Genomic DNA, 14,021 nt, shown 5'->3' with positions numbered 1-14,021 from the left:
GCCTATTGATGAGTACCACAAATACCTACATGAACCTCACCCATAGCAACCCGGGCCTGATCCGAGTCTAAACACTTGAGAAGCAAATCTTCGGCAGTTTGACGATAAAGTTCATCGTCAATTAAAACATACTTGAAAGCCAAACGCCGAATATTTCTCTCTGCACCACGACCAGGATCTCTCAAATACGATATAAGAGGAACCCTCCAATCCTGGGCTTCGGCCGAGATAATTGAATCATCTTTTTTGGCCAAATCAGAACCAGCAGCTGCATCACCGGTCCAGACCGGTCTCGCTGACCAGTCGGACCGGTGCGTCCAGAACCAGACACTCGGCTTTCGTTTGCATCGGCTTGCGAATGTTGAAATATTTTTTCATAACATTATAGCCAGATGCTTACTGAGCCAGAGTATTTGCCTTTCCATTCTCTTCCCTCGGAATATGTTTGATAATAAATTCATCGAAGGAAGAAATAATATCGAGGCATTTATCAAGATATGCATTTAGAGAACCATTATAGCACTGGCATACTTTGGATACTTGCTGCACCACCAGAAGAGAATTTCCAAAGGCTTCAACATGCTTCACGCCCATGGATTGCAATAATTCCAAGCCAAATAGAAGAGCCTCATATTCAACTTGGTTATTTGTAAACTCTTCTTCCAATCGGTTTGAAAATTCAAAAACAGCACTATTCGGAGAAATAAGAACAGCACCAATCCCTTGAACATCATCATAAACCGATCCATCAAAGTACAACTTCCATGGTGTGCAAGTACTATAGCCGACTTCTAGATCATGCTTGTCATTAATCCGATGCTCAACAATAAAATCCGCTACAATTTGGCCTCTCATAGATTTTAAAGGTTCACAAGCCAAATCATATTCAACCAAAGCATAAGCCCACTTGCCGATTCTACCACTCAAAATCGGTTTTTGTAACATATGTTTGATCACATCGGTTTGACATACTACTATGCAAGTACTAGATAGTAGATAATGCCTTAATTTGGTACAAGCATAATAAAGAGACAAACACAACTTCTCAATAAATGTATACCTCGTCTCCGCATCAATAAATCGTCGGTTTAAATATGTAATGACATACTCCTTCCCTTCGGTTTCTTGAGTCAAAACAGCCCCAATAACCTTGTCTTCAGCAGCCACATAAAGTCTGAAAGGTACTCCTCTCCTAGGTGCTTTGAGTACAGGTGGCGAAGACAAATAAATCTTGATCTTCTCAAACACTTCTTGCTGTTTTGCCCCCCAAGTAAATTCGGTTTCATCTTTTAACAGAAGAATAGGAGTAAAAGCATCGATCTTCCCGGACAAGTTAGATATAAACCTTCTCAAGAAATTTACCTTGCCCAAGGACTTCTGTAAATCCTTCTTGCATATAGGGGCTTCAACCTTCCTCATGGCTTCAATTCTTTTAGGATCAACCTATATTCGCTTCTCATGAATAATGAAGCCAAGAAACTTTTCAGCCGATACACCAAAAGCACATTTGAGTGGATTCATCTTCAAACCATACCGGCGCATCCTCTCAAGAGCAAACCTCAAATCGGCTAAATGATCGTCCAAATCGGCCGATTTAATGACAATATCATAAATGTACACCTCCAAGATGACACCAAGCAAATCATGGAAGATTAAATTCATAGCTCTTTGATAAGTAGCACCCGCATTTTTCAAACCAAAAGTCATAACAACCCACTCAAACAAGCCGACAAATCCTGGACATCTAAAGGCCGTTTTAGATATATCTTCTTCGGCCATAAATATTTGATTGTAACCGGCGTTACTATCAAGAAAACTACTGACACGATGTCCGGAAGCCTCATTGATCAACATATCGGCTATAGGCATAGGATATTCATCCTTGGGAGTAGCTTTATTATGATCTCTAAAATCAATGCACACTTCAATTTTCTCCGAATCCTTTTTCTCAACGGGCACAATATTAGAGATCCAATCAGCATAATGACAAGACTGAATAAATCCAGCATCAAGTAAACGATTAATTTCAGTTTTAATTCGGTCATAAATAATGGGATTGAAATGCCTAACCTATTATTTATAAGGTCTAAAACCGGCTTTAATCGGTAAACGATGCTCAACTAGATCACGACTTAAACCGGTCATTTCATGGTACTCCCAAGCAAAGCAATCAACATATTCCTTCAATAAATTAACCAAATCGGCTTTATATTCAGCCGATAAATTTTTGTTTACAAAAGTCGGCCTAGGGATAGTTCCATCACCTATGTCTACCTTTTCTAAAGGATCGGCCGATGCAAACCCTTGGCCCAGCTTGTCTATATCATCAGAATCTTTAATGGCTTCACACATATCGTTCGTACGCGCCCGATACTGATCTAGCCTCTGCTGTAACCACTCTGTGTGGGACCGGTCTGACCGGTCGGGGTGTCCGGTCTGACCGGTCGGCTCTGTGCACCGAACGGGACAGGACCGGTCTGACCGGTCGGCACAAGCAGTCTGACCGGTCGCTTCTGGAGCTTCTGTTGTCCTCATCTGATTTACATTAAATGATTTAGCCGATTATCCATCGGCTTTAGTACAGCAGAAACAAAACCATCCTTAGTGCAACTAATCAAATCATAATCGGACAGATCCACGCCCGATAAACACTTGACGTTGTCGTGTGCACTAATAGAATCCGAATCGGTTAAAGCAACAAAGGACGAAGTGTCCCTATGGACAATCTCAACCTCATCTCCGATCCACTGAACAAGAAACTGATGCAAGTTAGAAGAAATGCACTGATTTGCATGAATCCAATCCCTCCCAAGAATCAAATTATAGTTACCTTGCACCTCCGAGACGAAGAAAGCCGTAGCAAGCGTCTTGCTCCCAATGGTGAGCTCCATGGAAGCAACTCCCTTGGCGCTAAGGGGCTCCCTCCATCCAACACCACTGACCGTCATGTTTGTCTTGATCAAGTCCTCGTCTTGGCCACCGAGCTTCTTGTACAGAGAGTAGGGCATAAGATTTACAATGGCCCCACCATCCACTGGCATGCGAGTTACCAGCTTCCCGTTGATGTGCCCCCTCAGGTAAAGAGCCTTCAGATGGTTGTCTTTCTCGCTTGGCTTTTGGAACACAACTTCACGGGGCCCAAACTAAAGATGAGCCAAATCCTCTTCCGGAAGACAAGTGCACTACATTAATCTCCAAGTTGGTGCGCTCCGGAGATGCTTCATAATCCACCAATTCCTCGTCTTCTGTGGTCAGAGGAATTGCTGGGGCTACGTCTACAGAAGTAACCGAAACGGGCGGTGCCGATTCGGCTGCTGGCTTCGTAGTAGGCTCTACTGTTCTGACCGGTTGGTCAGAGCGGTCTGACCAGTCTATCTGACCGGTCTGACCGGTCTGACCGGTCGGCTGCGGCGGTCCGACCGGTCTGGCTGGCTGATCAGCTGTCTTGACCTTCCAAACCTTGCTCTGAGGGAACATGGGCCAGTATCTGTTGAAGTCCTCACCCCTCATCTTCTCTTCTTCCTGCTCCTTCTTTTCCTTGTTACGAAGGCGCTGCAACTTCCTCTTTTGTGTATGAGTTAAACCCGAAGGGCACCACCTAGGCTGATGGTACTTATCTGCTGTGCTCTTGCTGCTACCGGCCTCATGATCATTAGCCATGAACGGCCTTTGTGAAGGAACATCAGCCGATTCTTCAATATCCATCGGCTTTTTGCCCGTGTCTTTCATGGGCACTTTGATTTGACCGATTTGAATAACATCGGCTTTAGACTTCTCTAAATCAGCAACAGGCTTCTGCTCCTCTTTTTTTTCCTTGATGCGATACTCGAATCTTGGAGCAGGAACCTGGCCCGACCTCTGGTGAGACCGGTCTGACCGGTCAGAGGTGACCGGTCTGACCGGTGCAGCCTGCTGCACTGGACCAGATTGGCGTGGTCCCAATCGGTCGTGCACGGTCACCTTGGAGCTTTCCCCTTGATAATGTGGAGGATAAGGCATCGGGAAACACTGCATCCATATCCCTTCATGCTCCCATGCCGGATTTGTTGCACTTGACGCCGGTGGCACCCATGGCATGGTAGCATACATCTTCTGGGGAGGACACAATGTGACAATATCACCTCTGCATCTGTTGGATTCCCTCCTTGTGGACACTGGACGGTCTTGACGTGGTGGTGATCGCGGTCTCTTTTTTAGCAGCCGATCGTTTTGAACGGCCTTTGTGTACTTGTTCAACAACTGGTTGAAGGTGGGCTTCTGATTAGTAGTTCTTCCCTGCACCTTCACCTCGTTGGTCTTCCAAGTACCCACTTCCGGATGCTTTGGCTTGAAATTCCGGGGACGATCACCAGAGCGGTCTGACCGGCTAGAGGAACCGGTTTGACTGGTCGGACCGGTCTGACCGGTCGGAGACACCGGTCTGACTGGTCATGCCTGATTAGCAGACCGATTTTCTGGTGGAGAGCTTCCTTGCCCCCTGAGTCTGGGATTTCTGACAATGATCTTCAGAGTATCCTTGCCATCATCAGTCTTCTCTTTGATAACTTCCCGGGCAAGGATCTTGTCACTTGTATTCATCGGTCTTGGATCACCGATGACAACATACTTCCCCTTAGCTCCTTCGGCTTGTTCTGGCCGAATGAGCACCTTTGGATTGTTCAATTCCAGCGTATGAACAGGGAAAGGAGCCTTGTCAATTTGCATCTTAGAAAGTACCAATCGTCCTTCATTAATGGCCGATTGTACCTGTCGACGAAAAATATTACAATCATTAGTAGCATGAGATGTAGAGTTATGCCACTTATAATATGCATGTTGTTTAAGTTCGTCGGGAGATGGAATAGCATGTGACAATCGGATGTTACCATTCTTAAGCAATTCATCGAAAATTTGATCACACTTAGAAACATCAAAAGTAAAATTTCAGCTCCTCTTGCCGATTCTTTTGAATCGGCTTGAGAGACGGAACTGAACCGGGTTTGGCCTTTGATGGCCAAACAAACTCAGCAGCATTTACTTCCTTGCTATCATCGTCCGAACTATCTGAATCATGATCAAGAATATGTGTGTTGGACCGATGAGACTTGAAAGTATCTTTGGCATTTTTAAGTTTAAACTCTAAACCCATGACTTTGACTTGCAAGAAATTCACAGTATGATATTCAAAGCCCTCGAGTTTCTCTTTCAAATAAGAACATAAACCATTAAACGCCAAATCCGCCAAATCCTTTTCGGAAATTGTCAAACTAAAACACTGATTTTTAATTTCTTTAAATCTTTTAAAATAATCCGAAGAAGATTCATCATGTCCTTACTTAATCGATGTTAAGTCCAACAATTTTGCTTCGGTTTCCCCACTAAAGAAGTAATCATGAAATTTATGCTCCAACTGAGCCCAATTGCGAATAGAATTAGGAGCAAGCGAGGAAAACCAAGAGAAAGCCGTTCCAGTCAAAGATAAAGAAAATAAACGCACACACAAAGCATCATTGAAACCGGCTTCTCCTAATTGCAAGACATATTGACTAACGTGTTCCCAAGTCGTACGAGAATCATCACCATTAAATTTAGTGAACTCAGGAATACGCCAACCAGCAGGAAAAGGAGTAAAATCAAACTCAGCAGGATAAGATTTTTGATATAAACGTGTAGTACCCATATCCACCCCAAGATTACTTTTAATCGCATTTGCCAGATCCTCTTTGAACTTAAGGAGATCGGCCTGATAGTGCTGGCTGGTATAAAACTCAGAAAAATGACGTGCATTAGAATTTCCATGCGCCATCATCTGTGAAGAAGTCGGGATCGGTCCTTGGTTAGGTCCAGATCCTCGTGGCCCTCCCGCTACAGTAGTAGTGCGAGGTGGTGTATACAGTGACAATTCATTAGTTCGGCTAGGGGCAGCCGAACCTGGAATTGTCTCGAGAGGCGTCGGTGACGGTACTGAGTAACTGGTCTGACCGGTTTGACAACCGGTCTGATCGGTCTGTGGGACCGGTCCGGCAGGTGCTGTGTGCACAGTCGACGGTGGCGGGGTTTGCCCTGAGAACTAGTTCGACGGCATACCATAGAGTGGTTCAGATGTGAACTCAGGGGTAGCCGAACTCGGATCTAATGAGTTAGGATCTGACATGGGTTGTTTACCTTTAACCGCATCAACATCACTACTCAATTTAATCAAAATGTCACCTGCAGCAGCTTGTGTAGCAACAATCTTTTGATCCATTATGGATGACATTCTATCAAACATATCAGAGGGAGAGAGGCTTACATTGGGGACCTCTTTAATTTTATCCTTGCTAAGCTTGAGAGACGGTAGTACGAACTCGTCCACCCTCTTGACGAGGCCACCACGATCCTTCTTGAAGCCTTTCAAAAATTGTGCCTTGACGTGCTCCTCCACAGGAAGGTAGGCCTTGCGCTCCTCTTCGGTGAGCTCCTCCATTGTAGCCGTGATGATGTTTTCCTTGTCGATCTCTGAAGAGCTCATCTTCTTCAAGGAGTAGATTAGATCGGTTTTAAAACCAGATTAATCTATCCCCAGCGGAGTCGTCAAAAAGTATGTTGACACAGAATCGCGCCAACACACTCGAATGCGCTAGAACGCGCAACGATCGTCAAAATGATCAACACAGCGAAAACCCTGGGCGGACCGGTCTGATCGGTTTCGCCGACCGGTCTGACCGGTGCAAGCAGGGAGCTCGCGAAGACCTAGAACAGCTAGCTCGGAGGGACCCCGTCGGAGCTCGTGAATGTAGGGTTGCTCTGAGGTGGGCAGGCCACTCAGAACGTCTTCAAACGCCGTCGAGACAAAGGAAGAAAGCAATCTAGGGTTGGAAAAGACTAGGGTTTGAGAGATAAAAAGTAATGCGATTTTTGTATTGATTTGATTGGGAATAACTCAATCGGCCTTAGCCTTTATATTTATAGGCCGGGGAGGTCGTACCCCTCTCCAAGTCGGTTTATACAAGAATTTCCAAAATAAAACGAAGTCTATTCGGATTACAACTGGACTGACCGGTCCGACCGATCGGCCCGACCGGTCAGACCGGTCGGCCTCTGAACTGCCAGAATTGGTTGTCAACACCGAGCCCCCGGCTGACGGTCAAAATGGCGAGTCCTTAGTTGAGCCGGCGGTGAAAGATGTCCGAATAAGAACCCCATGCCTGCCTACGCTCTTCTGCCCGCCTGCTTGGCTACTTGCGCTCCTCTGCCCATCTGCCTGGCTGCCTCCAGACCGACCGCATAGCCGCCTGTGCCGACGACCGTCTCCCTGCCACCGCCGCTGATTGTGCCTCCCACAGCCCGCACTCCTCAACGATGCTAGGTCCACATCGCCGCCGCCCGACGCCACAGGCCCACGCACGCCAGGACTATGGTCACCACCCTAACGCTGTGCCCACCACCGTTGACACTCTGGTCACGCCCAGTAAACTTGCCGTATAAGGTGATGCTATAGAAGATGCCTAGCATTTACCTTAAATATTATATATGTTTTATTTGCTCTAAGATTCTGGCAGTCGCGTGCTGCACACCAACTGATGGTGATCGATCACACAGCATCTGGCGACTAGGCAGGTAGCAGCAATTAACTGATGTCTGAATTCTGATGGACTGAAGGGGAAGGTGTGTGGTTTGTGGTTGTGTAGTTTATGCTCAGGGTTGGAATTTGGATATATATATATATATATATATATATATATATATATATTGAGACTATAGCTCGGCTGAATTCAAAGGTATTCTACCGAATACCCAATATTTTTGGACAAAAATTTGTTATATACAGAGTACTCTATGTATATAATTCAATGTTATATACAGACACAGCTATGAGGCCTTAGCATCAAGCTTAATTAACAAGTGTTGACTCTGATTCAATGCTCTAACCAGCAATTCCCACAATTAGACCAAAGGCAAGATTTTGCTGTTGGACTCATGAGCAATCCAAGCCAACCTAGGCGCCTTGTCGATGAGCTCCTAGACGTAGTTCTCGCCCAAGCAATGGTGGCCCGCGTCGTAGACGCCGCGGATGACGGGCACCGGTTTGGTCTTGCTAACCACCACCACACGCACGGACCCTGGTGCGTGACCCACCTGCGCTGCAGCCTGCTGCGCGCGTGATTGCACCGAGCAGAGCGCCGTGTTAGCATTGATGATCACTCCAGCCCAAGGCCCAAGCGTGCCACTCGGCCCAGTACCCGTGTCTATGGCCCAGAGTGGCAGGTCTAGTTAGATATGTACTCCGAGAGGGAGAGAGGAGACTAATCAGTTTTGTAACCGGATAATAATCCGGAAGAAGACGACCTCTGTTCGTCCTCCTCCTCCGCTTCCCGTCTCTGGTGCTTCTCCGATCACCAATTCTCTGTCCCTTCTTCCTTTCTGCTATCGATCCACTAACATTTGGTATCAAAGACTCGATTCTGTGACCTGTGCTGGATCTCCTTCCCCATCCCCACTACACCCGCTCCTAGAAAAGTCGCGGCGCCATGGACCCCAACACAAAGCTGCTCATGGACGAGATGAAGAAGCTCCGCAGTGGAGTCTCGCGTCGACGGCCTGGAGTTTTCTCTCGATGACCGCTTCAAGGTGGTTGAGGCCTCCTTGTCAGAGTTCGCTTCCTGGCGGCCCGGTGTGGACGCGGTCGTGGAGGATCTCAAGCTGCAGATCGGCGCCGTCAACAAGCAGCTCGATCGAGTGGTCCTCGATCAGGGATCGATCCTTTGAGCCGGGCATCCTCTCGAGCCCGGAGGCGGTTGCGGCATCTCCACCTGCCGGCAACCCAGCTATTGGCCCTGATGTGCACCGCCATGACCTTCGTAACCGGGAGCACGGGTATGGGTCTGTTACGACCATCACCCACCTCTCGGTCAAGGGTACATCGTCGGATCCACTCCCTCCCCCTGGTTTTGGCCGGCCTACTAGGCAAGCACAAAATTTCAGTAGCCTAATAATCAGCCAGTCAGGTAACTAGAAAACATCGCAAACTAGTACATTGTAATAAAAAATAATGCAAAATAGTACATTCATTCATTTCTCAAACAGCAGCAGAGCTCTGCTCATTACATTACATTTATTAAAAGAAACACACGATATATATGCTAGCCACTAGTCGAGGCATCATCGCGACTTTCCCAGCCACGACCCCAAGTCTTCTACCGCTTTCTCTTTGCAGCATTCCGGGTGTTGTAGCTGCTGCCGCTGGCATTATTAGGCACAGCTGCCGCTTCGGTGCTTGGCTTTTCCACCTTAAAACCTGCAGCACCATGTCCAGAGAGCCACCACATCCGATACTCCGTCACCTCTGGCTGACGGATGAGACAGTTGACTGATCTTGATCTTGTCATATCAACTGCTTGTTGTATGCTACCAAATGGAAAATGTTCATCTGGTTTGCTTCCTATGGCCTCGATTACATAACTGTTGTAACTGGACCAATGAGGTGCGAAGGTAACTTCCAGCTTAACAGGTGATTGATCTGTCATGACGACGTTTCTACCTGCAGCCTCATCATCAGATGCGCTAGGCAAGCTGTACTCTAGTGCTGAGGCATAACAACTGAAATTGAAATAAATAGTTTGCTCCTGGAATAAGTGCGATAGCTCCGATGACAAGGAACTCTTCACTAGGCTCGTGCCCATTTCGTTGGCAACATAGTGGATCTGGGCGAAAAAATTTACTTAAGAAAGCAAGATCGTCTTCATAACCAACAACAACCCACCTGGGAGGAGCATACGAATCTGAAATGTCCTGTAAATTAGGCAGCTGGGTGAGCTCTCCCATTATTGCATCTTGAGCTGTAAGGTTGAGCAGTGATGTGGATGACCGCAAGCAATCTATAGCAGCCACAACTATGTCCGTACTTTCCGACAGCCGTAATATTAAGACTAGGCGGAAACTTTTATCGAGGCTATGGGGATTGAAATGCTCATACCATAGCCATGTTTCCACGCCGCGCCCTTCTAGAACCACAGGCCATATATCAAAACAAAGTTTTTGGCTTCCTTTCACCCTTTCATAGCTGAGATATTTCCCTTGAAGAAGTTGCCTGACAAATGGGTAGCAGAAGAAGGTGTCGCGCCGGAGTGGGCACCCGGACTCCACGTCCGCTACAAACTTGTCAGCACAATCTGCGTACCACTCAAAGATCTGGACGACCGAAGAGCTCAAGCACTGCTTGTTCAGGCCAGCAAGAGAAGAGATGGAGAATTCCGCAGCACTAGCAATAATCTGTTCAAGGTAGGAGGAACTCGTTACCAGCTGCCTGGCCTCCTTGTGGCCTTCTAGCACCTGCTGCTTGTGCTTGCTGAGCAGGTCTGAGCCCTCCATGTAGGCGATCCTGAGCATCTTCCTGCGGCGGAGCAGCGAGACTATGTTATTGGCATCTTGGCGGTCCTCTCAAGAGCAAACCCCAAGCGATGAAGTGCTATCTCCAGCCTTGCGGCGATGTGCGCTCTGGATGCCCTGTCATCGAGCTTGGTTGAGATGCACGAGGACAGCCTGCTCACTCCCTCCTGAGCAAGGGCTGAAGCCACCATTTACCCCATTAGAGAGGACACAGTACTGGTCAGAAGCTGATCAGGTACCTGCTGAGACTGCAGAACAACGTACATGAGATACTTTAAATTGACCTAAATAAGAGAGAAAATGTATTTATTTAAAAAGAGAGAGAGAACATGTAGGTGCAGGGATTACTGATGATAAAAAAATGCCAATCCTTTAATTACCTCAGTTTTCTTGCTGCGCGCAATGCAGCCCCGCGAAGCACCATCCAACTGATGGTGATCGCACAACACCTAATAATGTAGGCAGGTGTCCACTAGCTACGGATGATGTCTGAAGATGGGATGAAGGGAGCGAACAAGTCGTGAAAATGATATCCAGGAGGAGGCCAGTGTGGTGTGGTGGTTGTTGTTTTCGTACCTCGTTCTTCTTAATTACCGGTCGAGCTGTTTATATAGAGATGCAGAGAAAGATGTTATTTGCTGCCCGGGAACCAAGTGGAAAGGTCGACGAAATACAGTGGGCGTACGGCTCTGATCCTAACTACTATGAGCTGAGTGGCTCACCATCCTCCAGTCACCTTTCTGAAGTCACTACAGGAAACAGCTCATTTGCCGTGTGCCAAAGGCACATGGCAAAGACCGGTGTAGGCAAACAGCCCACGTGTAACACCCCGGGTCCGGACCGGTCCGACCGGTAGGCCAATCCGATTAGACCGGTTTGGCGCCTTCCAACCTAGTTTTATCTTCTCCTGATCTTTATTTTTTTCCCTTAACTCTCTTTCTTCCCCGCTCAGACAGAGCCGAGCTGAGCTCATCCCATCGCCGCCTCCTCCCATCGATCTCCTTCCTCTGGTCGCCCTGCTTTGATTCCTTGTGCACAAAAGTTCCCACCACCTCCTCCACCTTCCCCAATCTCCAGCCTAGCTTCTCCTCGGCCGAGTCAACAGGAATCGAAGCTCCAAGCCACCATGAACAGTAGCTCCGCCCCTCACCGTCGATCCGCCTCTCCGGTCGTCCTCCGCCCAAACAAGTCCCCAAAATGGGTTCATGGTGAGCTTCTCATCCTCCCCGGCCCCTTCCTTCGTGGATTCCGGCGCCGAAACGCCGCCGCGCGCCGCCGGCATGGCCTGGTTGGCCACGAACGGTCTAACCGGTTGTTATAACCGGTCTGACCGGTGGGGCCCTTTTATTTATATGACGAAAACTTGTAGATTGCATAATAATTGAAGAAAAAATCCTAAAAATACAAAATTAGTTTTGTTTGAATGCTTAGATGTAAATCTACAGGGGAAAAATATTAATTCTTGTGAAATGACCTTTTTGCCTCCGTTAAAGTTTAGGTTTGTTTAATTAGTTTCGGCAAATATGTTAGCATAAAAATTATGAAACTAGGGCAGTGGCTTGTTTTAGGAATGTGTAGTCTGCTGTAAAAGTTTCATGTCTAGAAAACATAGTGTTAGGTGTGAGTTGGTTTCTCCATGTGTTAGTATATTTAGAAATTAAGAAATAGTTTACGATTAAGAAGAATTATGTTAAATTAAAATAGAAATCTATACCAGTGTTTTACGACTTAGTGAGAGTTTGTTTTAGGCCAACCGGTCTGACCGGTGCTTGGACCGGTCTGACCGGTAGGAGTCCGGGCAGTCCGGCCATTTGTTCGGATACTTCGGGTTTGTAGTGGTCTAGACACTCCGGGTTTGGGTCCGAATTCTCCGGGCTTGGGAGTCCGGATACTCCGAGAGTACGTTCGGATAATTCGAATTTAGGGTTCAGAGTCTCACCCAGTCACGACCGGTCTGACTGGTTTTGTAGGCCAGTCTGACCGGTATTAGCAGTAGCCGAGTTGGGATTGATAGGAGGTACAGAGTGCAAACTGTTATTGTTATTCTCGGTTATTGGTTTCTCTGTAATTATATAAATCATATTTGCATTCGTTTATATCATGTGCATACGTGTAGATTCCGGTGCATGCGATCTCGTGACTGCGGAACAGGCATAGCCGTGAAGCCCAGGATCTAACCAAGCAGGCGTAAGCCTAGGAGCTAACCAAGCAGGCTTAGGAAGGAATTCAGGAAGACCCAGCCCAAGGTCGGAAGGGCCCAAGGCCGAAAATAATATTAGCACGGACTTAGTGTTACCCTCAGGCAAGCCCCGGTGCATGACCTACTATTTTAAATTATGCAACATTATAAATCTATTACTTGTGCATTACGTTTTCAAAAGTTGTTTGAAACCTTAGTTGCATGATCCCTAGGTTCCCTTGGTCTTATACTAGTATGTGTAGGTCGTTAGCACTGCTCTGCTTAATAGGTCTCGGTAGAAGTCGAGTGATGTCTTGTCACTCGCGAGCTATAGGTTAGAAGTCGAGTAATTTCCTATTACTCGCGAGATATAGGAAGTATCTATATTTCAGTACATGAGTATTAAATTCAAGATGGAAGGTATGGGATAGGAGGCCGGACGGGGAATGTGTATCTCCATCTGTGTCGATTAAGGACTCTTCCGTTGTCGGCTGTGCTGATCGGGAGTTGAACTGTACTAACCGCATGCCGGGAGTAGGAGGTAGTCGAAACCGGTAAGCCTAGTACTGCCTTGCTTCAAAAGTACAAGACTTCATCACCACCCCTTAGGGCGAGTCGAGTAGTCGCGGAGAATTTGGGATGCATGTATTTACTTTTGGTGGTCTCTCGTTGAGCTCGACTGACTATATGTAGGTGGGGCAGTTTTGTAGTTCGAGGCGGGGAGGGGAAGGGTTGGTGTGTGTGGTCCGACAGGGCTTATGCGTGCCGTGTTGGTTAGGTCCACCTTGCAAGGTTAAATCGAATCGATTCGCCGTGTCTCGCGGTTATGAGAGCCCTGATCTCTTCGTCACATCGTAGAAAGAAAATGGAATAAAATGAGATGAGATGTAATGAGGGCTGATGTTATTTAATTAATGGTTTGCTCACCATTATTGTAGATTTGCAAATTATAGATGATTAGTAAATCTATTGATATAAATGGGAGCTAAAACTTGAAAAAATAAGGACTCACTTTTAGTGTTTTTCCGCAAAACAAACCACCAGCCAGAAAGCTTTGCATGTCTAGATATGTGGGCTAAGTATACCAAATAGTCGGGTAAGTCTTGCTGAGTATTAGTTGCGTCTGCGCTCGCCGCCGTGCGAGACTTCTGGTGTGTTTCGATCGGCCTGTGGGTTGGAAACAGCCTGTCAAGTTACACTTAATTAAGCTAATGCGCCTGATGCGTTCAAATGATGGCGGTTACGCTTAATTAAGCGTTTTAACTCGGCGGGTCTGTCACACCACGGCAAACAGCGGCCGGCAAAGAGGCTGTTTGTTGTGGGTTTTTTATCGGGCACACGGCAAATGATTTGTCATGTGATAGCACCGGCTCATGGCAAAAAAAAAAGTGGCATCATGTCCACAGGACGGGATCAGGTCTTTGCCGTGTGCCGTAATGGAAGAAGACGTATTTACCGTGTGCCCTGGGCAAGGCACACGGCCAAACATTGCACC

The 14,021-nt window shown here is 47.0% G+C and overlaps 1 protein-coding gene across 1 annotated transcript; it reads right to left on the bottom strand.

Moving 5' to 3' along the window:
* Positions 1-9,048: 9,048 nt before the first annotated feature.
* LOC120695830 lies at positions 9,049-10,913 on the bottom strand. Its single transcript, XM_039979060.1, has 2 exons — positions 10,728-10,913; positions 9,049-10,595 (listed from the first exon to the last, which is right to left on the bottom strand). The coding sequence occupies exon 2, from the start codon at positions 10,345-10,347 to the stop codon at positions 9,523-9,525; it is 825 nt and encodes a 274-aa protein (XP_039834994.1). The 5' UTR covers positions 10,348-10,595; positions 10,728-10,913; the 3' UTR covers positions 9,049-9,522.
* Positions 10,914-14,021: the final 3,108 nt, after the last annotated feature.

Source organism: Panicum virgatum, chromosome 2K (genome assembly GCF_016808335.1).
Source record: "Panicum virgatum strain AP13 chromosome 2K, P.virgatum_v5, whole genome shotgun sequence".
NCBI lineage: Eukaryota > Viridiplantae > Streptophyta > Magnoliopsida > Poales > Poaceae > Panicum > Panicum virgatum.
The sequence above is the reverse complement of the archived record's forward strand: the minus strand, read 5'-3'. Positions and strand labels throughout refer to the sequence as shown.

Excerpts from the sequence above, each read along its gene's own strand:
- LOC120695830 (XM_039979060.1), bottom strand. The coding sequence starts at position 10,347 with ATGCTCAGGATCGCCTACATGGAGGGCTCAGACCTGCTCAGCAAGCAC.